This window comes from Macaca thibetana, chromosome 6 (genome assembly GCF_024542745.1).
Source record: "Macaca thibetana thibetana isolate TM-01 chromosome 6, ASM2454274v1, whole genome shotgun sequence".
Classification (NCBI taxonomy): domain Eukaryota; kingdom Metazoa; phylum Chordata; class Mammalia; order Primates; family Cercopithecidae; genus Macaca; species Macaca thibetana.
Genome location: NC_065583.1, coordinates 114,186,058 through 114,213,350, shown reverse-complemented (window position 1 = coordinate 114,213,350; position 27,293 = coordinate 114,186,058). Strand labels below are relative to the sequence as shown.

The following is a 27,293-nucleotide window of genomic DNA, read 5'->3' as shown; positions in this document are numbered from 1 at the left end:
AATATTTTGATTTTTTTCCTCTCTATCCTTGGAAACATGTTCTTTCTTTCCAGGTGAGACCTATCAAAATGGCCATTACTGTGCATATTTCTACCAATATTCTTTTCAGGACTATTCAAGTATTCTCTAAGAAAACTGAGGCTCTCTCTACAGCTCTCTTATAACCTCGGTTCCCACCAGAATCACCTTTAAAGGTCAGCTCACAGCAATGTAGGCCTTTGCACACATTCCGAAATTCTTCCAGCTACTACTGATTACCCAGTTTCAAAGATGTTTCCATATTTTTTGGTATTTGTTATAGTATCACTTCTACTTCTCAGTACCAACTTTCTGTCATAGTCCATTCAGTCTCCTATAACAAAATACCACAGACTGGGCAGCTTATAAAAACTAGAAATTTATTTTTCACAATTCTGTCAGCTAGGAAGTCCAAGATTCAATGTCTACTGAGGGCCCACGTCTTCATAGACAGTACATTCTAGTTGCGTCCTCACATGATGGAAGGGGAGGACATTGGTCTCTTCAGACATTTATAAGGGCATTAATTTCATTTACGAAGGTCCTACACCCAGGACCTAATCACCTCCCAAAGGTCTCACCTCCTGATATCATCAACTGGGGAACAGATTTCAACGTATGGATTTGGGGAGACATAAATATTTAGTCCACAGCAGAAGGAGAGATGCATGTATGGGGTCATTAAGCTATGTTTAATATTTTGCTTTTAGTATGAAGTTTAATCAACTAAAAACTAGGTATGAGATTAACGTTTACACATAACCATTAACTTCAGTAATAGTTCTGATGCAAAAATCGAGTTCAAAATTCAAATCCTTAGGCCAGGTGTGGTGGCTCACGCCTGTAATCCCAGCATTTGGGAGGCCGAGGCGGGCGGATCACAAAGTCAGGAGTTCAAGATCAGCTTGGCCAACATGGTGAAACCCCGTCTCTACTAAAAATACAAAAATTAGCCAGGCATGGTGGCACGTGCCTGTAATCCTAGCTACTTGGGAGGCAGAGGTAGGAGAATCGCTTCACCCTGGGAGGTACAGGTTATAGTGAGCCAGGATTGTGCTAGTGCATTCCAGCCTGGGCAACAGAGCAAGACTCCGTCCCAAAAATAACATAACATAACATAACATAATATAACATAACATAACATAACAAAACAAAATTCAAATATTATGTTCAATAAAACATAAATAAAAGCGGAAAATTTAATATGGTTTTAGAGTAGTTTCATCCTATTTCTTATGTTATGAACTTATCTAAAATAGATCTAGTTAGAAATTATTTGGGGTCACTACAAATTCATTGAGCGGCTTACCTCCTCTTTTCCTAATGTTATGAGAACATCTTCAGTCAAAGGAATTACTACAAAAACAAAACAAAGTCACACATCGTTAACTCTCAAAAATCAAGAATTTAATTTTGCAGTTTTCTAAGATAATTCTTTCCATCTCCATTTACATAATATACAACTCTTTTCCCCCCAAGACAGAGTTTCCCTCTTGTCACCCAGGCTGCAGTGCAATGGCGCGATTTGGCTCACTGCAACCTCCACTTTCCTGGTTCAAGCAATTCTCGTGCCTCAGCCTCTTGAGTAGCTGGGATTATAGGCATCCACTAACATGCCCAGCTCATTTTTGCATTTTTAGTAGAGATGAGGTTTCACCATGTTGGCCAAGCCAGTCTTGAACTCCTGACCTCGAGTGATCCACCTGCCTTGATAATACACAACTTTTTATGAAATGTGTGTAGTTTTCATTTTATTTATGTCTAACATCTTTGCACATATAGCCAACTACATACAATTTTAGATAAATTTGATCCTATTTATGTACCATTTAGTGCTTTTTTCTTCTTTTGTTCTTCAAACCCTCAAAAGCAAAGCTAATAATCTATACTGTGTTCCTCAAATACCTTCCCTGCAGTCAAGTATCCTATGTACACATATGTAACATACATATACATACACTTAAAAGGGTTATTTTTATCATCATTGGTTTTATAAGAATGGGATCATATCATACATATTATATTCATCTTACTTTCACTCAATAAAGCCCCCAGGAAAACCTAGACTTATATAGGTCTAATTCATAACTTTTAATGGCTGCATGATATTCCAAAATGAATATACCATAATATACTGAGTGATTTCCCTATTGATTGAACACTTTGATTTTAGACTAACTTTGTGTCTAGTCTCTAACCATAACAAACAAGGATGCAGTAAGCAGACTTTTATATATGTTTTTATGTACTGGTGCTCTCATTTCTAAAGAACAGATTCTCAGAAATGAAATTTCGGAGAATGAAATATGTATTTTGAATCTGAGTCGAGAATGTCAGCTTCCTTTCTAAAGACATTCCCATGAGCTATGAAGAAAAAACAGCAAGAAACATTAAAACTCTTCTAAAATTTTTGCCAGCCTGATGAGTAGAAACAAATTGTGTAATTTTGTATAGCAAATTTTAATGTGTTCAATCCTTACACTAGAAATTTTCCTTTCCTAATGAAGTGCTATTTGAAACTTCTCAAATGATAGGCTACTGAAAACTTTCAAAGATATCTGCTATTCTAGAAAGCCTTCTAACAGGAAAGAACTTTCTACATGTGCTTCATAGATAGGTTTGTATTAGAATATTTACAGTGTCTGGGAAGGGCTTGCTCTCTGCTTCCAAGATGGTGTCTTCTTGCTGAGTCCTCACATAGTGGAAGGCAAAAGGGGGAAAAAAAGACTAGATACCCCCTTCAACCTCCATAAGAAGCTCACTAATCACATCCTAAAGACCCCACCTTTTAACACTATCATACTGGTGATTAAGTTTTAACATGAATTTCGCTGGACATATTTAGGCCATAGCAGACAGCTATTATCAAAAAAACAGAAAGTAACAAGTGTTGACAAGGATGTTGAGAAATTGAAACCATGTGCACTGTTGGTGAGATTGTAATATGGTGCAACCATTATGGAAAATAGTATGGTGGTTCCTCAAAAAACTTAAAATAGAATTATCATATGACCTACTAATTTTATTTCTGGTAGACATCCAAAATAATTGAAAGCAGGGCCTCAAAGAGATAACTGCACATCCATGTTCATAGCAGCACCATGTTCATTCACAGTAATGAAATGATGAAAGCAATCCAAGCTTCCGCTGACAGATGAATAGATAAACAAACTGTGGTATATACATGCAATGGAATACTACTCAGCCTTTAAAAAGGAAGGAAATTCTAACGTGCTACAACATGGAAGACCTTTGAGGACATTACACTAAGTAAAATAAGCCACCCACAAAAACACAAATACTATATGATTCCATTATATAAGGTATCTAAACTAATTAAATTAATAGAAAGTAGAATTGAGGTTGCCAGGGCTGGGGGAAGATGGAAAAGGAGAGTTGCTGCTTAATGTGTTTAGAGTTTCAAATTTGCAAGATGAAAAAGTTCTGAAGATACACCGCACAAAAATGTGAATGTACTTAACACTACTGTGAACTATACACTTAAAAATGGTTAAAACTGTAAAGTTTATATTTTACCACAACTAAAAAATTTTCTTTAAACTAAAGAAAACCTTGGGGACTTGGGTAACTGTAACAAAAGGTCTAACATTCATATTACTGAAATTCCAGGAAAGGAGAAAGAAGGTGGCAGGAGTTGCTAAAAAAAATACACCAAATGAGAGCTAAAAAGTTCTCAAATTCTGCAAGACATAAATCTACATATTCAAGAATCTGAGTGACTCCTAAGTAAGATAAAGCCAAAGAAAGCCAGGCCAAGATACATAACTATTCTTCTAAAAGCTGAAGACAAAGAAAAAGTCCCCAAAGCAGCCACACACACACACACACACACACACACACACACACACACACACACACACACACAGCCTTCTCTATAAAGCAAAGCCCATCAAAATGACAGCACATTTCTCATCAGTACCAAGGGAGGCAGAGGTAAGTGGCACAACATTTTTAAGTTCCTAAAGAAAACAACCCTGAATTGTATATCCAGTGAAAATATCCTTCAGGAATGAAGGAGAAATCAAGAAATTCTCCGATAAAGAAAAACTAAGAATATTTGTTGTCAGCAGATCAACTCTAAAAGAACGGCTCAAGAAAGTTCTTGAAACAAATAATAAAAGGAATGTCAGAAGATCAGGAAGAAAGAACAAACAATAGAAAGAACAAAAACATAGACTAAAGCTACCATAAATCCTAGTCACAAGGAAATAAATTCTGCCAACAACTTCAGTAAGCTTGGAAATGGATCCCTCCTTAAGCCTTTGAGGACAATCTATCATTGCAGCCATGAAATCCCTAAGCAGAGGATCCAGTTAAGCTATGTCCAGACTCCTACCGGCAGAAACCGTGAAACAGTAAATGTCCTCAGACCCCTGACCTACAGAAATTATGAGATAATAAATGTATGTTATATAAAGCCACTCCAAAAAAGCCTAAAACAAGATTGAGAAATGTTGGTAACTGTAGAATCTGGTCTCTGAGTTTACTGCAGCTAACTATATATTTTTTTTTTAACTTTTCTTTAAGTTTGAAAACTTCTATCATTGCCAGGGTGAGGGAAACCCATTGTGGTCAAGAGATAAAAAAGTCTGTTATAATAATCTAATGGACTGGTGATGAAAACCCAAAGAAAATCTGTGACAGTAGGACTTGATACTTAGTAACTAGCTATATGTTCCAGTTCTGATGTTTTTGTTCAATTTTTTTTCTCCCCCTCGGGTGATCCATCAGCCCTGGCCTCCCAAAGTGCTGGGATTGCAGACGTGAGCCACCACGCCCAATTATTCTAATTTTAACAAATGTGCTATATGTGCAAAATGAAAAAGGAAGAATCTAGGAGGACTCTTAAATTGGTAACTGATCAAATATGCTCCATTCAATGAATGAGGAAACAGAAAAGGTCAGTTTATGAATCTGAGGTGTCTATGAAATATTTTGGAAAAGACGCCTAGGAGTACAAAGATACTTGAGTCTGATATTGCAGAGAAGTCTGGTTTAAACATATAGATTTGTAAGTTGTGATTGGTTGATGTGCTTCCACCCCCAAATTCCTATGTTGACATCCTAATTCTCAATAGCTTTGAATATGATGGCATTTGAAATTGGGTATTTCAAGAGGTAATTAAGTTAAAATTAGGTTATTAGGGTTGGCCCTAATCCAATAAGACTGGTGGTCCTTATAAAACGAGGAGATTAAGACACAGAAGGAAGACCATGTGAAGACACAGGAAGATGGACATCTGCAAGCCAAGGGAGAGGCCTCAGAAGAAATCAACCTATTGACACCTTGATCTTTAACTTGTATTTTCCAGAATTGTGAGAAAATTAATTTCTGTTGTTTAAGCCACCTAATCCATAGTTTGTTATGATAGCTCTAGTATACTAATATGGAAGTTATTATTATAGATATAACACATAAAAGCAGGAGATGAAGATATAATGCTGGTATAGCATATAGGGTCCTCTGGAGAATATGAACATTCAGCAGTTATTATTATAGATATAACACATAAAAATAGGAGCAGAAGATATAATGCTGGTATAGCTTATAGAGTCCTCTGGAGAACTTGAACATTTTACTATTTGAGGCTGGGCATGGTGGCTCACACACCTGTAATCCCAACACTTTGGGAGGCTGACGCAAGAGGATCACCTGAGGTCAGGAGTTCGAGATCAGCCTGGTCAACATGGCAAAATCCCGTCTCTACTACAAATGTAAAAATTAGCCAGGCATGGTGGCAGGCACCTGTAATCCCAGCTACTTGGGAGGCTGAGGCACAAGAACTGCTTGAACCTGGAAGGCAGAGGTTGCAGTGAGCTGAGGTTGCACCACTGCACTCCAGCCTGGGTGACAGAGTAAGACTGTCTCAAAAAAAAAAAAACAAAAAAAACCAAAAAAACAAAAAAAAAAATTTCAGTATGAGCAGTTTTTGAGATGCTTACTACTGAAAAGGCAGTAAGACATACGGTTGAAGGCAAATTAAAATCACAATTGTTTAATACTACACACCTATCAGAAATGCTCAAATTAATGACTAACAGGTAGTAGTACCGATGTGGAAAAATGGTTGACATTGGCATGAAGACAGTCATTAAAGCAAGAATATGGATAAAATTGTATAGGAAGAGAATGAGGAGAAAACAGCTGAAGACTGCTCCTAGCGGAATTTCAATTAATTGGGAAAGAGAATGATAAGCCTACAAAGAAGACTAAGAAGGGAAGCATGGGGTGCAGGACAGTTAAAGGAAAGAAAACAGAGTGGGAGAAGAAAGAAGCAGGGAGACATATAGAAAAAGAGGGTACAATCCGAATAGAATACCAAATGCAGGGATACTTTGGAGATAGTACAAGTTTGGTTCTAGACCACCAACACTAAAGCAAATATCACAACAAAACGAGTCACACAAATCTTTTGTTTTCCCAGCACATACAAAAGTTTTGTTTACATTATACTGTAGCCTATTAAATTATGCATTAGCATTATTTCTAAAAATGTACATACCTTATTTTAAAAACATCTTATTGCTAAAAAATGCTAACTGAGATGCCTAATATGAGCCTTTGGTGAGTTGTAATTTTTTGCTGGTGGAAGGTCTTATCTCAGTGTTCATGGCTGATGACTGATCGGGTTAGTGGCTGCTGAAGGTTGGGGTGGCTGTGGCCATTTCTTAAAATAGGATAACAATGAAGTTTGCCATACTGATTGACTCTTCCTTTCACAAAAAGATTTCTCAGTGGCATGAGATGCTGTTTGATAGCATTTTACGGACAGCAGAACTTCTTTCAAAATTAGTCACTCCTCTCAAACCCTGACACTGCCTTACCAACAAAGTTTATGTAATATTATAAATCTTTTGTTGTTATTTCAACCGTGTTCAAAGCATCTTCAATGGGAGCAGATTCCGTCTCAAGAAACCACTTTTTTTGCTCATCCATGGGAAGCAACTCCTCATCTGTTCAAGTTTTATCATGAGATTGCAGTGATTCAGTCACATCTTCAGACTCCACTTCTAATTCTAGTTGGATACTTCTACCACATTTGTAGTTACTTGAACCCCTCAGAGTCATCCATAAGGGTTAGAACCAACCTCTTGCACACTCCTGTTAATGTTGTTATTTTGACCTCCTTCCATAAATCACGCATGTTCTTAATGGCATCTAGAATGGTGAATACTTTCCAGAAGGTTTCAATGTACTTTGGCCCAGATCCATCAGAGGACTTATGACCGCTATAGCCTTACAAAGTGTATTTCTTAAATAATAAGTCTTCAGTTGAGATGGCTTCTTGGTCCCGGAGCTGCAGAACAGATGTTGCATCAACAGACATGAAAACATTAAATTCCCTGTACATCACTATCACAGCTCTTGAGTGAAGAGATGGTGAGCAGTAATATTTTGAAAGGAATCTTTTTTTTTTTCCTGAGCAGTAGGTCTCAACAGTGGGCTTAAACTATTCAGTAAACCATGCTATAAACAGGTATAGTGTCATCCAGGCTTTACTGTTCCATTTACAATGCACAGGCAGAGTAGATTTGGTATAATTCTCAAGGGCCCTAGGATTACTGGAATGATAAATGAGTGTTGGTTTTAACTCAGGGTCACCAGCTGCACTAGTCCTTATCAAGAGAGTCAACCTATCCTTTTGAAGCTTTGGAGTCAGGCATCGACTTCTCCTCTCTACCTATGAGAGTCCTAGAAGGCATTTTCTTCCAATAGAAGGCTGTTCTGTCTACATTGAAAATTTGCTGTTTAGCATAGCTGCCTTCAAGTATCTTAGCCAGATCTTCTGGATAACTTGTTGGGGCTTCTGCCTCAGTACTTGCTGCTTCTCCTTGCACTTTTATGTTATGGAGATGGCTTCTTTCCTTAAACCTCATGAACCAACCTCTGCTAACTTCACACTTTTCTTGTGCAGCTTCCTCATCTCTCTCAGCCTTTGTAGAATTGAAAAGAGCGAGGGCTTTGTTGTGGATTAGGCTTTGGCTTAAGGAATGATATGGCTGGTTATATCATTTAAGTAGACCACTAAAACTTTCTCTGTAACAGCAATAAGGCTGTTCTGCTTTCTCATAATTTGTGTGTTCACTAGAGCAACACTTACAATTTCCTTTAAAATTTTTTCCTGCACTTCGGGAGGCCGAGGCAGGTGGACCACGAGGACGGGAGATCAAGACCATCCTGGCCAACATGGTGAAACCCTGTCTCTAATAAAAAAGTACAAAAATTAGGTGGGTGTGGTAGCATGCGCATATAATCCCAGCTACTTGGGACGCTGATGCAGGAGAATCGCTTGAACCCAGGAGGCAGAGACTGCACTGAGCTGAGATCACACCAATGCACTCTGGCCTGGCAACAGAGCGAGACTCCATCTCAAAAAAAAAAAAAATTTTCCTTTCCATTCACAACTTGGCTAACTGGCGCCAGAGCCTAGCTGCTGGCCTATCTTGGCTTCCGACATGCCTTCCTCATGAAACTTAATCATTTCTAGCTTTTAATTTAAAGTTATCGATGTGCAATTCTTCTTTTCACTTAAAAACTTAGAAACAATTGGAGGGTTATTAATTGGCCTAATTTCAATATTATGGTGTTTTAAGGAAAAGGGCGGGCCAAGGAGAAGGAGAGAGATGGGGGAACAACTGGTTAGTGGAGCAGTCAGAATACATACAACATTTACTGATTAAATTTACTGTCTTATACAGGTGCAGCTTGTGGTTCCTCAAAACCATTAAAATAGTAAGATCAAAAACCACTGATCACAGATTCCCTCTAACAGATGTAATAATAACTTAAAAGTCTGAAATATTGAGAGATTACCAAAACGTGACACAAGTTCACCACAAACTGAATTTCTTAAACATACGGTATCTCCAAAGTGCAATAGTGAGGTGCAATAAAATGAGGTGTGCCTGTATAGAAATATGTTGCATAGAGAAACTTAAGCTTTCGTAATAAAAAAAAAAAAGATGTACTAGTTGAGTATCACAATTATAAATTTTTATGCTGTCTTCTATTCCCTAACTGAAGACAAAAATATAGTTGGCACCAGTTGGACAAGACACAAGAAACCATATAAACCATGTGGCCCTTTTGTGTAAGTATCTAAAATAAACTAACTTTATAGCTTTTCTCTTCCACTAGGTAAATCTCATTCATTCAGAAACAATTTACTGGCAAAGCCTGTAAGCCAAGGAAGGAGGATCCCTTGAATCCAGGAGTGCAAGACCAGCCTGGGTAACAGGATAAAGCCCCATCTTTACAAAAAAATAAGAAAATTAACCACTAACCAGGCATGGTGGTGCACACTTGCAGTCCTAGCTACTCAGGAGGCTGAGGTGGGAGGATCACTTGAACCCAGGAGATCGGGGCTACAGTGAGCCATGCTTGTGCCACTGCACTCCAGCCTGAGCAACACGATGAGACCCTGTCTTTAAAAAAAAAAAAAAAAAAAAAAACCTCTTCTAGGGGGGCAGACAAGATGGCAGAATAGGAACAGCTCCAGCCTCCAGCTCCCACCGTCAGCGACAGAGAAGACAGGTGATTTCTGCATTTTCAACTGAGGTACCGGGTTCATCTCAGTGGGGCATGTCAGACAGTCGGTGCTGGTCAGCGGGTGCAGCCCGACCAGAGATAGTTGAAGCAGGGCGAGGCATGCCCTCACCTGGGAAGTGCAAGGGGGAAGGGAATTCCTTTTCCTAGCCAAGGGAAACTGAGACACACAACACCTGGAAAATCGGGTAACTCCCACCTTAATACTGTGCTTTACCAAGGGTCTTAGCAAACAGCACACTAGGAGATTAGATCCCACACCTGGCCCAGAGGGTCCCACACCCACGGAGCCTCCCTCATTGCCAGCACAGCAGTCTGAGATCTAACTGCAAGGTGGCAGCGAGGCTGGGGGAGGGGTGCCCGCCATGGCTGAGGCTTAAGTAGGTAAACAAAGCTGCCGGGAAGCTCGAATTGGGTGGAGCCCACCCCAGCTCAAGGAAGCCTGCCTGTCTCCGTAGACTCCACCTCTGGGGACACGGCATAGCTAAACAAAAGGCAGCAGAAACCTCTGCAGATGTAAACGACCCTGTGTGACAGCTTTGAAGAGAACAGTGGTTCTCCCAGCACAGAGGTTGAGATCTGAGAACGGACAGACTGCCTGCTCAAGTGGGTCACTAACCCCTGAGTAGCCTAACTGGGAGACACCACCCACTAGGTGCAGACCGACACCTCACACCTCACACGGCTGAGTACACCCCTGAGACAAAGCTTCCAGAGCAAGAATCAGACAGCAACACTTGCTGTTTAGCAATATTTTATCTTCTGCAGCCTCTGCTGCTGATACCCAGGCAAACAGGGTCTGGAGTGGACCTCAAGCAAACTCCAACAGATGTGCAGCTGCGGGTCCTGACTGTTAGAAGGAAAACTAACGAACAGAAAGGACACCCACATCAAAACCCCACCAGTACGTCACCAACATCAAAGACCAAAGGCAGACAAAACCACAAAGATGGGGAAAAAGCAGGGCAGAAAAGCTGGAAATTCAAAAAATCAGAGCGCATCTCCCCCTCCAAAGGAACGCAGCTCATTGCCAGCCACGGAACAAAGCTGGACGGAGAATGACTTTGACGAGTTGAGAGAAGAAGGCTTCGGTTGATCAACCTTCTCAGAGCTAAAGGAGGAACTACGTAACCAGCGCAAAGAAACTAAACGCCTTGAAAAAAGAATGGATGAATGGATAACTAGAATAATCAATGCAGAGAACACCTTAAAGAACTGATAGAGATAAAAACCATGACACGAGAACTACGTGACAAATGCACAAGCTTCAGTAACTGACTCGATCAACTGGAAGAAAGAGTATCAGCGATTGAACATCAAATGAATGAAATGAAGCGAGAAGAGAAGTGTAGAGAAAAAAAGAGTAAAAAAGTACCAGAAATTAACAAAGCCTCCAAGACGCATGGGATAATGTGAAAAGACCAAATCTACATCTGATTGGTGTGTGTGAAAGTGACGGGGAAAACGGAACCAAGTTGGAAAACACTCTGTAGGATATCATCCAGGAGAACTTCCCCAACCTAGTAAGGCAGGCCAACATTCAAATTCAGGAAATACAGAGAATGCCACAAAAATACTCCTCGAGAAGAGCAACTCCAAGACACATAATTGTCAGATTCACCAAAGTTGAAATGAGGGAAAAAATGTTAAGGGCAGCCAGAGAGAAAGGTTGGGTTACACACAAAGGGAAGCCCATCAGACTAACAGCAGATCTCTCAGCAGAAACTCTCCAAGCCAGAAGAGAGTGGGGGCCAATATTCAACATTCTTAAAGAAAAGAATTTTAAACCCAGAATTTCATATCCAGCCAAACTAAACTTCATAAGTGAAGGAGAAAAAAAATCCTTTACAGACAAGCAAATGCTTAGAGATTTTGTCTCCACCAGGCCTGCCCTACAAGAGACTCTGAAAGAAGCACTAAACATGGAAAGGAACAACAGGTACCAGTCATTGCAAAAACATGCCAAAATGTAAAGACCATCAATGCTAGGAAGCAACTGCATCAACTAATGAGCAAAATAACCAGCTAACATCATAATGACAGGATCAAGTTCACACATAACAATATTAACCTTAAATATAAAGGGACTAAATGATCCAATTAAAAGATACAGACTGGCAAATTGGATAAAGAGTCAAGACCCATCAGTTTCCTGTATTCAGGAGACCCATCTTACATGCAGAGACACACGTAGACTCAAAATAAAGGGATGGAGGAAAATCTACCAAGCAAATGGAAAACAAACAAAAGTAGGGGTTGCAATCCTAGTCCCTGATAAAACAGACTTTAAACCAGCAAAGATCAAAAGAGACAAAGAAGGCCATTACATAATGGTAAAGGGATCAATTCATCGGGAAGAGCTAACTATCCTAAATATATATGCACCCAATACAGGAGCACCCAGATTCATAAAGCAAGTCCTTAGAGAATTACAAAGAGACTTAGACTCCCATACAATAATAATGGGAGACTTTAACTTCCCACTGTCAACATTAGACAGATCAACGAGACAGAAAGTTAACAAGGATACCCAGGAATTGAACTCAACTCTGCACCAAGAGGACCTAATAGACATCTACAGAACTCTCCACCCAAAATCAACAGAATATACATTCTTCTCAGCACCACGTGGCACTTATTCTAAAATTGACCACATAGTTGGAAGTAAAGCACTCCTTAGCAAATGTGAAAGAAAAGAAATTATAACAAACTGTCTCTCAGACCACAGTGCAATCAAACTAGAACTCAGGACTAAGAAACTCAATCAAAACCACTCAACTACATGGAAACTGAACAACCTGCTCCTGAATGACTACTGGGTACATAACGAAATGAAGGCAGAAATAAAGATGTTCTTTGAAACCAATGAGAACAAAGATACAACATACCAGAATCTCTGGGACACATTTAAAACAGTGTGTAGAGGGAAATTTATAGCACTAAATGCCCACAAGAGAAAGCTGGAAAGATCTAAAATTGACACCCTAACATCACAATTAAAAGAACTAGAGAAGCAAGAGCAAACACATTCAAAAGTTAGCAGAAGACAAGAAATAACTAAGATCAGAGCAGAACTGAAGGAGATAGAGACATAAAAAACCCTCCAAAAAAAGCAATGAATCCAGGAGCTGGTTTTTGGAAAAGATCAATAAATTGATAGACCGCTAGCAAGACTAATAAAGAAGAAAAGAGAGAAGAATCAAATAGATGCAATAAAAAATCATAAAGGGGATATCACCACCGACCCCACAGAAATACAAACTACCATCAGAGAATACTATAAACACCTCTACGCAAATAAACTAGAAAATCTAGAAGAAATGGATAATTTCCTGGACACTCACATTCTCCCAAGACTAAACCAGGAAGAAGTTGAATCCCTGAATAGACCAATAGCAGGCTCTGAAATTGAGGCAATAATTAATAGTCTACCAACCAAAAAATGTCCAGGACCACACCGATTCACAGCCGAATTCTACCAGAGGGAAAAGGAGGAGCTGGTACCATTCCTTCTGAAACTATTCCAATCAATAGAAAAAGAGGGAATCCTCCCTAACTCATTTTATGAGGCCAACATCATCCTGATACCAAAGCCTGGCAGAGACACAACAAAAAAAGAGAATTTTAGACCAATATCCCTGATGAACATTGATGCAAAAATCCTCAATAAAATACTGGCAAACCAAATCCAGCAGCACATCAAAAAGCTTATCCACTATGATCAAGTGGGCTTCATCCCTGGGATGCAAGGCTGGTTCAACATACGCAAATCAATAAACATAATCCAGCACAGAAACAGAACCAAAGACAAAAACCACATGATTATCTCAACAAATGCAGAAAAGGCCTTTGACAAAATTCAACAGCTCTTCATGCTAAAAACTCTCAATAAATTCGGTATTGATGGAACGTATCTCAAAATAATAAGAGCTATTTATGAAAACCCACAGCCAATATCATACTGAATGGAGAAAAACTGGAAGCATTCCCTTTGAAAACTGGCACAAGACAGGGATGCCCTCTCTCACCACTCCTATTCAACATAGTGTTGGACGTTCTGGCTAGGGCAATCAGGCAAGAGAAAGAAATCAAGGGTATTCAGTTAGGGAAAGAAGTCGTCAAATTGTCCCTGTTTGCAGACGACATGATTGTATATTTAGAAAACCCCATCGTCTCAGCCCAAAATCTCCTTAAACTGCTAAGCAACTTCAGCAGTCTCAGGATACAAAATCAATGTGCAAAAATCACAAGCATTCTTAAACACCAGTAACAGACAAACAGAGAGCCAAATCATGAATGAACTCCCATTCACAATAGCTTCAAAGAGAATAAAATACCTAGGAATCCAACTTACAAGGGATGTAAAGGACCTCTTCAAGAACTACAAACCACTGCTCAGTGAAATAAAAGAGGACACAAACAAATGGAAGAATATACCATGCTCATGGATAGGAAGAATCAATATTGTGAAAATGGCCATATTGCCCAAGGTAATTTATAGATTCAATGCCATCCCCATTAAGCTACCAATGACTTTCTTCACAGAATTGGAAAAAACTGCTTTAAAGTTCATATGGAACCAAAAAAGACCCCACATGGCCAGGACAATCCTAAGCCAAAAGAACAAAGCTGGAGGCATCACGCTACCTGACTTCAAACTATACTACAAAGCTACAGTAACCAAAACAGCATGGTACTGGTACCAAAACAGAGATATAGACCAATGGAACAGAACAGAGCCCTCAGAAATAATACCACACATCTACAGCCATCTGATCTTTGACAAACCTGACAAAAACAAGAAACGGGGAAAGCATTCCCTATTTAATAAACGGTGCTGGGAAAATTGGCTAGCCATAAGTAGAAAGCTGAAACTGGATCCTTTCCTTACTCCTTATACAAAATTTCATTCAAGATGAATTACAGACTTAAATGTTAGACCTAATACCATAAAAATCCTAGAGGAAAACCTAGGTAGTACCATTCAGGACATAGGCATGGGCAAGGACTTCATGTCTGAAACACCAAAAGCAACGGCAACAAAAGCCAAAATTGACAAATGGGATCTCATTAAACTAAAGAGCTTCTGCACAGCAAAAGAAACTACCATCAGAGTGAACAGGCAACCTACAGAATGGGAGAAAATTTTTGCAATCTACTCATCTGACAAAGGGCTAATAGACAGAACCTACAATGAACTCAAACAAATTTAAAAGAAAAAAACAACCCCATCAAACAGTGGGCAAAGGATATGAACAGACACTTCTCAAAAGAAGACATTCATACAGCCAACAGACACATGAAAGAATGCTCATTATCACTCGCTCTCAGAGAAATGCAAGTCGAAATCACAATGAGATAACATCTCACAGCAGTTAGAATGGTAATCATTTAAAAAATCAGGAACCAACAGGTGCTGGAAAGGATGTGGAGAAACAGGAACACTTTTACACTGTTGGTGGGACTGTAAACTAGTTCAACCACAGTGGAAAACAGTGTGGCGATTCCTCAAGGATTTAGAACTAGAAATACCATTTGACCCAGTTATCCCATTACTGGGGATATACCCAAAGGATTATAAATCATGCTGCTATAAAGACACATGCACACGTATGTTTATTGCAGCACTATTCACAATAGCAAAGACTTGGAATCAGCCCAAATGTCTATCAGTGACAGACTGGATTAAGAAAATGTGGCATACATATATCATGGAATATTATGCAGCCATAAAAAAGGATGAGCTCGAGTCCTTTGTAAGTACATGGATGCAGCTGGAAACCATCATTCTCAGCAAACTATCGCAAGAACAGAAAACCAAACATCGCATGTTCTCTCTCATAGGTGAGAACTGAACAGTGAGATCACTTGGACACAGGAAGGGGAACATCACACACCAGGACCTATTGTGGGGATGGGGGAGGAGGGAGGGATAGTATTAGGAGATATACCTAATGTAAATGATGAGTTAACGGGTGCAGCACACCAACATGGCACATGTATACATATGTTACAAACCTGCACGTTGTGCACATGTACTCTAGAACTTAAAGTATAATTAAAAAAAAAAAAAAAAAAAAGAACAATACTCTCAGATTACTGGGAAAAAAAAAATTTACCATTTCTAGTGAGCATAAGGCAGTCTAAGTGTGTATGAGGATAACATAATGGATATAATAACGTCTCCATAATCAAGCTTATTATAATCTAATGTAAGATATGTTTATCAATAACAACAAAAGCAGCACAAAATAATTTATAGAAAGAAAAAAAATAAGTGGCTTCTCAGTATCACTGAAATTTGGGCGATGTCGGAAAGGCCAAATGGATCTTGTAATTTTTCTTACAATTATTAAATTAATTTGTCATTAATAGGCTTACAAAAAATTCAAATTTAAAATAAGAATCTTACTTTCAGGTGTTTTTTTCTGCCATTGACTGAGTTCAGCGGTTAAACATTTTACCTGCATAATTAATAATGATAGCTACAAAAGAAGAAAACAAAGTCATATTCTGTGGACTATTCATAGCTATACATAGATGAAAATATAAACATTCTTAATACTTTAATACTCTGCAAGGGGTTGGCATTCCCAACTCTCATGCTGCTCGAGGCAATTTTAATTTTTAATCTGTTTCACTGATCCACTGATCTATTCCTAAAGCAATTCCATAATTCTGATTATTATAATGAATATCTTAGTCCTTTTTGTAGGCCAAGAGTAAAATCAATTCAGATTCGACACATATAGTAATATATCTGTGACTATTATACCTAACACAAAGTTAGCAGTCTTTGTTCTAATTTTTTTGTTTGTTTTTTGAGACAGTCTTGCTCTTTCACCCAGGCTGGAGTATAATGGCGCAATCTCAACTCACTGCAACCTCAGTCTCCTGGGTTCAACTGATTCTCGTGCCTCAGCCTCCTGAGTAGCTGGGATCATATGACCACACCACCAAGACCAGCTAATTTTTTTGCATTTTGGTAATGACGGGGTTTTGCCATGTAGGCCGGACTGGTCTTTCTTCTAATTTTAATAAGGTAGCAAAATAGCAACCAACAAGCAATTTACTCAGTTGTTAAATATATGTATAGCTGCTAAAAGACAAATAATAAAAAAAAAACCTCTTATTTATAATAGCTTGTTCTAGTAAGTTTTTAGAATATTCTCCCAACTCTTAAAGCAAGAAGAGTGAGAAGTTTTCCAAATGATTAAGCATACAGGTATTAACAAAGCTATTAAACTTGAGAAAAATATAGACAGATATATTTCTTTTCCAAAATACAATGAATTCCACTTACCTTGTATTTTTTAGGAAGAAATAGGAGATTCATACCTGAGCATTTGAATCAGTGAGTGTTTCGGTTCCAGTAAGTGATAATTTATTCTGACACTTGATTTAAAAAGTAAAAAAAAGCAAGTCACACACGATAACTCACAGAAAATTCCCTTCCCCTCCTCTTTTGTACCAGGCCAATATAACACTCTTCTAAACCACAAACATCTGATGGAGAAGAGTTTGTTGAAATTCTTCACTTTGTAAGTAGGACGATTAAGGCAGCCAAACAAGTCCCAAGGTGAATACATCACAAGTAAAAAGAGACACTAGAATGAAGAGAAAAACAAAAACAAAAACACAAACAAAAACTAATAGCTAGAATGAATTATAAGTCAGATAACTGGAAGTGGGAGATTAAAAAATATGAGGGATAGCACTATAGAAAAATAACAAGTAAGAAAATAGTAAAGATCCTAAGAAATCCTAAGAAAATAAAGCCTTCAGGAGACATTGTTTCTGTGCCGTTAAAAAAGTACAAAACTGTTCATGATAATTATATGAGATAAAATATGAGTAAATTCTATTTCTGCTCATTTGTAGTGCAGCATTTCTCTATACAAATTTTAAGTAATTTTAAAATCCAAATTTTTATACTGAAAAAATACCTGAAGCAAAACATAAAAGGTGGGAGGATTATAAAAATTATCCTGAAAATATATTAATAATACAAAATACCAAGTATTTATATTAAAAATAATTGTAAGAAAAGAGAAAAACCTCACTAATTTGCCCAATTCTGAAACTTTACTGGGAAGAATAAGATGCTGAAAATATCTGTGCCCTATCTTTTGGCTTCCCTGGGCTACACTGGAAAAAGAATTGTCTTGGGCCACACACAAAATACATTACAATAGCTGATGAGCGAAAAAAAAAAAAAAGGAATCCATAATGCTTTCAGAAAGTTTGTGTCGGGCTGCATTCGCAGCCATCCTGGGCCGCGCGTTGGACAAGCTTGCTTTAAGTAGAACAAATTTTCACCAACATATTCTAGTGTACCAAAGGCAGTTCTATCTCACCAACTTCGAAAAGGTACATACATTTCAAACAACATTTTCTAAATTAATTTATGTTTTCACTCATAATTACGTGTTCTTCCCACTTCTATATTCTCTATTTGGGGAAATAATCCCATCAACCACCCAATGACCCAAACCAGGAACCTAAAACTAACCATATATCCCTTCCATTGCACATCAATTAACTTCTAATCCTACCTACTTATCTCTCGAATCCACTCTTCTATTTGCAATGACAATACTTAGGGCTTCCTTACTTTTTACCAGGACTATTACTTGAGCTTCCTAAATGCTTTCTATCTGTAGTCTTACTCTTCTGCATTCGATTTTCTTCAAAAACACCAGAGTAATTTTCCCAAACTGCGTATCTGATCATGTCACTTCCATACTTAAAATCCTTTAGTAGCTCCCCATTAGTACACACTCAACAAAATCCTTTATGTTCTTGCCCCTGATTACTTCTCCATTCTTACCCTAGAAGTCCTTCTCCTAATGTACATTATACATAATATTCTATTTAGTGTTCTGTCAACTCTCTCAGCTTTTACACATTTTCTTCTTCATGCTTTGTATACTACTTCTACTTTTACAGGCTAACTACTAATTATTCTTTAGAAATGAAATCAGTAATTACTTTTTCTTTTTTTTTTTTTGGGACAGAGTCTCACTCCACTGTCACCAGGCTAGAGTGCAGTGGCATTACCTTGGCTCACTGTAACATCCGCCTCCCGGGTTCAAGCAATTCTCCTATCTCAGCCACCCGAGTAGCTGAGACTACAGGCATGCACCACCACGCCCAGCTAATTTGTGTATTTTTAGCAGAGACAGGGTTTCACCATGTTGGCCAGGATGGTCTCGATCTCTTTACCTCATGATCCCCCAGCCTTGGCCTCCCAAAGTGCTGGGATTACGGGTGTGAGCCACCGCACCTATCCCAGTAATTACCTCTTTTAAAAAGCTATCCTTGACCCCTTCATCTGGGTTTAGGACTTCTCCTAAGCATAGTCTTTGTACTTCTATAATACATCTAATATTGTACTACAACATAATATAATGGCTGTTGTTTCCATAAGATGGTAATCTCCTTGGGAGCATGGATTGCCAAAATTTTTCTTTCTATAGCTCATCTAGTGTAAAGTTTCTTGAATGAATGCTTATAGGTCTAAGAGCTATATAAATATTTATCATACATAATGGCTTTTGGAAACTAGCACAACAATCATTTCTTTCCTGAGTCTAATATTGAAGTTGATTTACATCTTATATTAATTATCACTTCTATTTCTTAATACTTACTTCTTCCATATCTTTCCACATTTCTTCACATTCTCTAATAAGTTCTTCTTCAGTATTTGTAACATCTCCCACATCTGTAGTACTATCTGGATCTAGATCTTGCTGATTCATTGATATGTGCTTTGCGATTTTTTAGCTGTAGAAGAAAAACTAAAGCAAAAAATATTTATTCATTCAGCAGTATTGGTTGAACACTTATTACCTGCCAGACACTCATCTAGGGGATAAGAATACAGCAACGAACAAAAGAGACAAAAATTCCTCCTACCGTGAACCTTATTCTAAATAAGGAAAACAGACAACAAAATAAAAAATAGAACATATATATACTGTAGTATATAAAATGATTTATAAGTGCCATGGAGAAAAGACAGGGAAGAAACACAGGGAATGCTAGGGCAAGGACAATATAATTTTAAATAAGGTGGTGATATAAGGTTACTGAGAAATTGACAACTGAGTAAGAAGACATGAAGAAGATAAAGAAACGAAGTACAGGGATGAACAGGGGCAGAGGGTCCAGGCAGAGGGAACTGCAAGTACAAAGGCCTTGAGGCAGGAATATGACTGTCATGTTTCCACAGTAATGAAGAAGCTGGTGTGATTACAGCAGATTAAGTAAGACAGAGTTGAATATGAGGTCAGAGAGACAATAGGGATGAGATCATGTGGGCTTGGTAGGCTATTTTAAGGACTTTGAGATGATAAGCAATTAGTTTCAAATAGAGGAATTAATCATTTGAATTACATTTTAACAGTACAACTCTGGTTAACTATAGGCAGTAAGGACAGAAACAAGAAAACCAATTAGAAAGTTACTGCAATGACCCAAGCAAGATGTAGGCCAGGATAATACTGATAGAAGCAGCACTGAATGTCCAATTCTGGATATATTTTCAAGACGGAGCCAACAGAATATCTTAACAGCACGTATATGGACTGTCAAAGAGAGAAGTAAATTATTACGTTGCCAGTTACTGAGGTGAGAAAGATGGTAAAAGACAGATTCGGCAAACATGGGAGGAGTGCTGATTAAAAACTCAGTTTAGGATATGCTACATTTGAGGTGTCAATTATTGGAGCTGCTGATTAAGCAATTAGAGATACATGTCTGCAGTTGAAAGGAAAGTTTTGAGCTATAAATATGAATTTGACAGCCATCATAACACAGATAAGAGTTACACACTACATAATGACATTTTGGTCAATCACAGACCGCACATACAACAGTGGTTCCAACGGAGCTGAAAAATTCCTATTGCCTACTGAGGTCTTGACGATCCTCACCCTGCCTTAGGCCTAGGCAAAGAAACTTAAAAAGTAAAAAATAAAAATATATAAATTGGCTAGAAAAAAAAGACATAAAGAAAATATGCCAGGTGCAGTGACTTACACCTGTAATCACACCACTTTGGGAGGCCAAGGTGGTAGGAGGTGGTAGGATCACTTGAGTCCAGGAGTTACAGAACAGCCTGGCAACAAAGTGAGACCCCCTTCTCTAAAAGAAAATTTAAAAATTAGCTGGGTGAGGTGGCACAGTCCTGTAGTCCTAGCTGCTCAGGAGACAGGGGCAGGAAGATCACTTGAGCCAAGGAGTTCAAGGTTATAGTAAGCTATGATCACACCACTGCATTTCAGCCTGGGTGACAGAGACAAACTCTGTCTCTAAATTAGAAAATAAAAAAAGAAAGGAAATATTGTTGCACAGTTATGCAACATGTTTATGTTTTAAGCTGTTATTACGAAAGAGTTGAAATGTTAAAAAATTAAAAAGATAAAGCAAAAAACTTACAGCAAACTAAGGTTAATTTATTATTGAATAATTAAAAAATAAATTTAGTATAGCCTAAGTGTACAGTATTTACAGTCTACAGTAAGGTACAGTAATGTCCTAGGCTTTCACATCTTCTCACTACTCACTGACTCATCTAGAGCAACTTCTAATCCTATAAGCTACACTCATGGTAAAAGCCCTAGACAGGTGTTCCACTTTTTATCTTTCATACCATATTTTTTACTGTACCTTTTACATGTTTAGAAAGGTTTAAATACAAAAATACCATTCTGTTACAATTACCTACAGTATTCATCCTAGGTGTGTAGTAGGTTATACCATCTAGGTTTGTGCTCACATGATGAAATCATCTAACAATGCATTTCTCAGCACATATCCCCGTTAAGTGATACATGACTGTACTTACAGTTGTGAGGGTGGGTGAAATAAGAAAAGGAAGAGCGTGCAGCTAGAAATGAGATCTTCAGGCCAGGAGTTATTGAGGTAAGAACCAACTGAATAGTCTGAGAAGCAGCACTCAGTAAGTTAAGAGGAAAATCAAGAACATGATGCCCTGAAATCCAAGAATGTATTCAAGGAAGGAATGATAACTGTCAAACACTGGAGACGGGTCAAGTTACAGAGAACTGACAATGTATTTAGTAATAAAGAGGAACAAAATGTTTTTTCTAAAAATAGTCACAGCAATATTTCAGGTTGTATTCCCCCATCAAGAGGCAGAGTCTTTTTCCCCTCCCCTTGAAACTGAGTGTGACTTTGTGGCTGTCTTTATAAACAGAATACAATGAAAATGACACCACATGACTTTCAAGACTAAGTCACAAAAGGCAATATAGCTAACTTCTCGCTTTCTCTTTCTTGGAACATTCACCCTTGCAACCCAGGCACCACGTTATGAGAAAGCCCAAAGTAGCACAAAAGGAAGAGATCACATGAAGTCCATGTGGAAAGGAACTGAGGTTCCCAGACAAAAGCTAGTATCAACTGCCAGACATACACATGATCATTTCTGACAATTAAGCCCCTAGGCTTTGATCTTCTAGCCAAGGCTCCAGATACTGTAGAGCAGAGAAGCTGCCCCTGCTGTGTCCTGTCTGCATTTCTAATGCACAAAACTCATGAGCATAATAAATAGTTGTTTTATACCTCTACATTCTGGGGTAATTTATTACAACAATTTTATTGGAGTAAACATACAAAAATGAAGGCCACAGATAACCTTTATAGGAGTAGTTTTAGAAGAATGGCAAGAATAAAAGTCTGATTGGAGTGGATTCAAGAAAGAATAGAAGGCAAGGAATTAAAAATATTAAGTATATGAAATGTTTTCAAGAGTTTTTTCTCTAGCCAGGCATGGCAGCACATGCCTGTAATCCCAGCTACTCAGGAGGTGAAGTGGGAAGATCCCTTGAGCCCAGTGAACCCAGGAGACTGAGGCTGCAGTGAGCCATGATCACACCACTGCACTCCACCCTGGGTGACAAAGCAAGACCGTAAGACCATACCAAAAACAAAAACAAAACAAAACAAAAAACCACACACACAAATTTTTTTTCTTTAAAGCAAAAGAGAGAAATACGGTTACTAACTGGAGGGAGATATAGGGTTAAAACAGACTTTTTCTTTTTTAAAGATGGGAGAAAATATAGTATCTTTATATGGCACAATACAAGAAAGAAATATTACTAATACAAGAGAGAAAGGGGAAAAGAAAGAATGGGATCTAGTACATAAGTAGAGGGGTTGGCTTAAGATAAATGGACATGCAGTTCATGCATTTTAATGGGAGGGTCATCAGAATATCAAGAGTGTAGATGTAGGTAGGTAAGTAGACGTGCTGCTAGGAACTTGTAGAAATTCCATGTGGATTGTTTCTCTTTTCTCAGTAAATGGTAACTACAGTCATCAACTATGTAAGGATGGGAAGAAAGTATTGCAAGTTTAAGGGCACAGGAAAAAGAGATGTATAAAACAGATATATAAAAAGATGGGAGAGGATAAAGTTACAGGATTATTCAGCAGTAGCATTACAGGCTCACCTGAGATTAGTATCATGAGTTTAAAGTAAAACCAGAGCATGGTTGTTATGTTTTCTTCTATGGTGTAGCACCACAGGCACAGACAGGGACAAAGTGAAAGAATGGTCATAGGAATAAGCAGCTAATACAAGAGAGAGAACATAATCACTAGGGAAGAGAAGGTCAAGAAAAAGAGAGGCCAAATTATTGGATCATCTATAAGGATATTAAAATCACTAAGAATGATGATAGTAGTACTGCAAAGGACAACAGTGAGCCAGGAGCTAAAAATCTTCAAAGAATGAGGGCAAGTAAAACAATCTTGCTAGATGATTCCTGCAAAGAATAGAAGGGGGTTACCAAATCTGGTGGCATAAGATTCAAAACCGGGCAATTTTAAGAAGGTAGACAGTGCAATAAAGAATGGGGATGTCTACCCCACATCGAATGCAAACCAGAATATGCCTCCTCAATATCTTTATTTATATGGAACTTCGGCATTTTATACTGCTTAATCAATAACTTATTAACAAGAAGTTCTAAGGCAAACCTAAATAAATGGAAAGATACATCATATTCATGGACTGAAAGATCCACATTGTAAAGACATTAATTCTCCCCCAAGTTGAGCTACTGAATCTTAACCAAAATCCTGAGTTTTTGTTTCTCTTTATGGGACTTGACAAGCAAATTCTAAAACTTACATGGAAGTACAAAGGGTTAAAACTAGCCTAAGCTCCTCATGAAAAATAAGATGGGAGGACATACCCTACACTATTATGGCAATGTAGAATTGGCACAAAAATAGGCAAATCAAGCAACGAACACAATACAAAGCCCTTCTTGACTTTCTAGATTCACATACATATGGACACATGACATATGACAGAGATGACAATGCAAATCAAGGAGAAAAAAACAATCCAAATAGATATATATTTTATATATAATACTGTTTTTTAATTGTATATTTTAGTCCATATAAATCTTTCCCTTTTATTTTTTTTTTTAACAAACTGATTAGTACTTGCAGAGAAAAAAATAAGTCTAAATTCATACCTCAATCTTTACGTCACTCCTCACTCCCTCAAAAAACCCAAAATAGAAATCATAAAAAATAGGAAGAAAACACAGAAACGTTTTAAATCTTAGACTAGGAAACACCTTTCTAAGCAAAACTAAAATCTTTACATAAATTTTTTTTTTTTAATTCTGCATGGACAAACATCTCATCAACAAAGTTAAAATTTAAAACCCCCAAACTTAGGAGAAATACTTGTAATATATGTGGCAACCCAAGACCTAATTTCCTGAATGTATAACAAGTGCCTACAAATTCATAAGAAGAAACCAAACAACTCACTATTAAAAAAAATTAAAAAAAAAAGATTACCAAAAAAGTCAGGATATCAATTACTTTGGAGGAAGAGTGGAAGGGAGAGAAGGGTTGTAGCTGGGATGGGCCAAATGGAGAGATTTCTGAGGTAATTATCAAAGTTTTATTTCTTGACTAGCATGATGGTAAGGTGTTCACCGCATAATAATTAGTAAACTTTACATTTATTTTGTGTGGGTTTGTGTCTGCATTTTTACAATAAAAACGTAAACAACACAACAGTTCAACAGAAACCCGCAAAGGACACGAATGAGGAACTCAAAGAAAAAACAAATACCTTTTAAATACAGAAAAAGTACATTCATAAGCTCATACATAATTTATGAAAATGCAAATTAAACAAGCATTAATTTTCATTCAGAATGGCAATAATGTAAAATTGGTAAGAGATAACACTGGTAAGCATGTGAAATAAGAGGCTTGCACTGTTGGTGGAACAACCACTTTGTATGATAATATCCATCAAAATTTCACATGCATTTCTTTTGACCCAGACGTTCTATTCCTAGGAATAATCCTAAAGATAGATATGTCTGCGTAAATCTAAACAATTATGGCGCATTACTTAAAGAAAAAAAAAAACTTTAAAGGTATGAACTTTGCAACCAGACTATATAGGTTTAAATCCCAGTTTTGATAACTTAAAAGCTATGAGACTTGGGCAAGTCACTTAAACTTCCTGTGCATCAGTTTCCTTTCCTATAAAATGAAGATAACATTAAATATTCCCTAGGGTTATGACAATTGTGTGTGTGTGTGTGTGTATATATATATATATATAAAAGCAATGTAGCTAGCATATAAAGAGCTTTATCAGTGTTTGCTATTAACAATTTGAATGTCAACTAGTAAAAGGCTGAATATCTCATCTGCTATACCCATAAGACATAGTTAAAGTCTACAAAGCCAAAATCAGTCATCATCAATTTTAGAATATTTTTAAGTGAAAAAGTCAAACATAAATATTTCTTTACTGACCACTAAAATATATTATCAATATGCAAAAGTAATGCAAAACTCTGCACATGTGGTGGGGGTGGAGGGTGAGGGATAGTCAACAAATTATCTGGCGTGGCGATTTAATGTGGCATTAGAATAAAAACATATAGAAACATTTAATAGTTTGCTCTCTACCACTTGAGGATGCAAGATGTGAGCTGTATGTAACCTTGAAGAGGATCATCAAAAGAACCAGAAAATGATGGTGCCGAGATCTTGAATCTCCAGCCTCTAGACCTGTGAGAAATAAATTTCAGTTGTTTAATTAAAACACACACACTTAAGAGTTTAACTTTTCCCCTTCCCATATTTCGTATCCTTAAACCTATCTTCCTGGAAAGGGAACAAGTCAACCTTTTGAGGTCCCCAGTTAAGACTACAATACTTAATCATTTATTGAAGAAAAACAGTATCTCTTTATTTAGGGATAATACTATACTTAAAGAAACTTGCACTATTAATTGGGAAAAGATTAATATACATGAAATAAGCAAAAAAAACCCCACATAATTCTAAAATATATTCATTTATTCAACAAATATGTTAATATATGCCATTGGTAAGACACTAACTGTGTAGGTGAAAAAGTCTTTGTACTCATAGAGCTTCCATTCTCATGCAGACAATATAAATGAATGGATAACTAAACACATGATATGCTTTCAGGTAGTCAGAAGTGCTATGAAATGGTAAAGTATATACCACTGCCTGCAAGTACTATCAGAATTCAAGATAGTGAAGGTTAGAGAAACCAACCCAGAATAAAGGAATCAGTCCATAATAATGCTTCATAAATGTTAACTAGCTACATTATTATTATTATCATTATCATCTTCATCCTCATTATTGCCATGGTCTCTGAAAAATGAGTTGTAAACATGAAGGCTAGATTGCTGTGGAGATGCTTTCAAGCATAAACACATAAGACTGGGAGGCATGAACGAACAAGGGAAATTTGTGAGACACAAAAGAAAGTAGTCTGATGAGAGCAGAGGGCAGAGAAGAAATGAGACTTGCTAGGTAGAATGGTCAAACAATGGGAACCTTTGAAATAAAGAGCCTACTATGGGGGGCAGTTCCTCCCTGTACGTGGTGCCTATCTCAAGGCAAAAGTAGGGAAGAGATTTACCACGAGGATTTTATTGGGTTGGTGCAAAAGTAACTGCGGAGAAAAAAAGTGTTTTACCGAGGTCATTTTTGACAAGTTGTATTTGATTTTTTTAAAAAGAGATTTAGATCATAAATTTTATGTTATGTGCTTTTTACCTAATTTTTTAAAAATGAAGAAGACAGATGAGAAGGAGGAGAAAGAGTTCAGATGACTGCCAGGTGATGAAATCCTATACCAGGGAGAAGACAGAAGGGTGACCCGTTCTGCCCTAGGTCATTTGGTTACTTGAAGTAGCTGCTTCTCCACTCCACCCCCAGAAACGGTAACAAGCACTCACCACCTTCTTCAGAGAGTGTGTGAGAGAATAAAGGTCAGGAGACAAAACAGGTCTAGTGCATTTGAAAGGAAACCCGCGAGTTAACCACTTCCTTCTGTCCCCACCCCTCCATCTTTCTCTAGATACTGGCGAGGTTCTGGAACTGGCGCTGGCGGGCGGGAAGCCGAGAAAAACGAGGCTCAAAGCCGGGTTTGGAAGTCAGGTATGCAGTTCGCCGGCGGTAAGGGTTGCACCCTCCGACTGGAGCTCCACAAGCTTCAACGGTTATATCGCCCTACCCAGCTCAGCTCTTACCATCACAGCGCCACAAACTCCAGGTCGCCTCCGCGCTGCGTAGGCAGCGCTTGCCAGCCCCGCACGTCTGCGCGCGCTGCATGCCCATTGGAGCTGTTCTTTCC

At 37.9% G+C, this 27,293-nt stretch overlaps 1 protein-coding gene across 6 annotated transcripts in view; it reads right to left on the bottom strand.

Annotated features, from left to right (window-relative positions):
• Positions 1–27,260, bottom strand: part of CENPK (centromere protein K) — a 97,744-nt gene extending 70,484 nt beyond the window's left edge. For 2 of the 6 annotated variants that reach the window (XR_007726440.1, XM_050793786.1), the window contains exons 1-6: positions 27,190–27,250; positions 25,583–25,684; positions 19,240–19,389; positions 16,925–16,981; positions 15,999–16,071; positions 1,328–1,374 (exon numbers count right to left, since the gene is read on the bottom strand). Coding sequence is in view for 5 of the 6 variants with exons in the window: in XM_050793786.1 (XP_050649743.1) it covers positions 1,328–1,374; positions 15,999–16,071; positions 16,925–16,981; positions 19,240–19,350 (288 nt within the window). In the remaining variant the exon portion in view is untranslated. Of the gene's footprint in view, positions 1–1,327; positions 1,375–15,998; positions 16,072–16,889; positions 16,982–19,239; positions 19,390–25,582; positions 25,685–27,189 lie in introns of those variants that run through there. The other 4 variants (XM_050793783.1, XM_050793782.1, XM_050793781.1 and 1 more) reach the window with 4 other exon arrangements.
• Between the last annotated feature and the right edge of the window lie 33 nt (positions 27,261–27,293).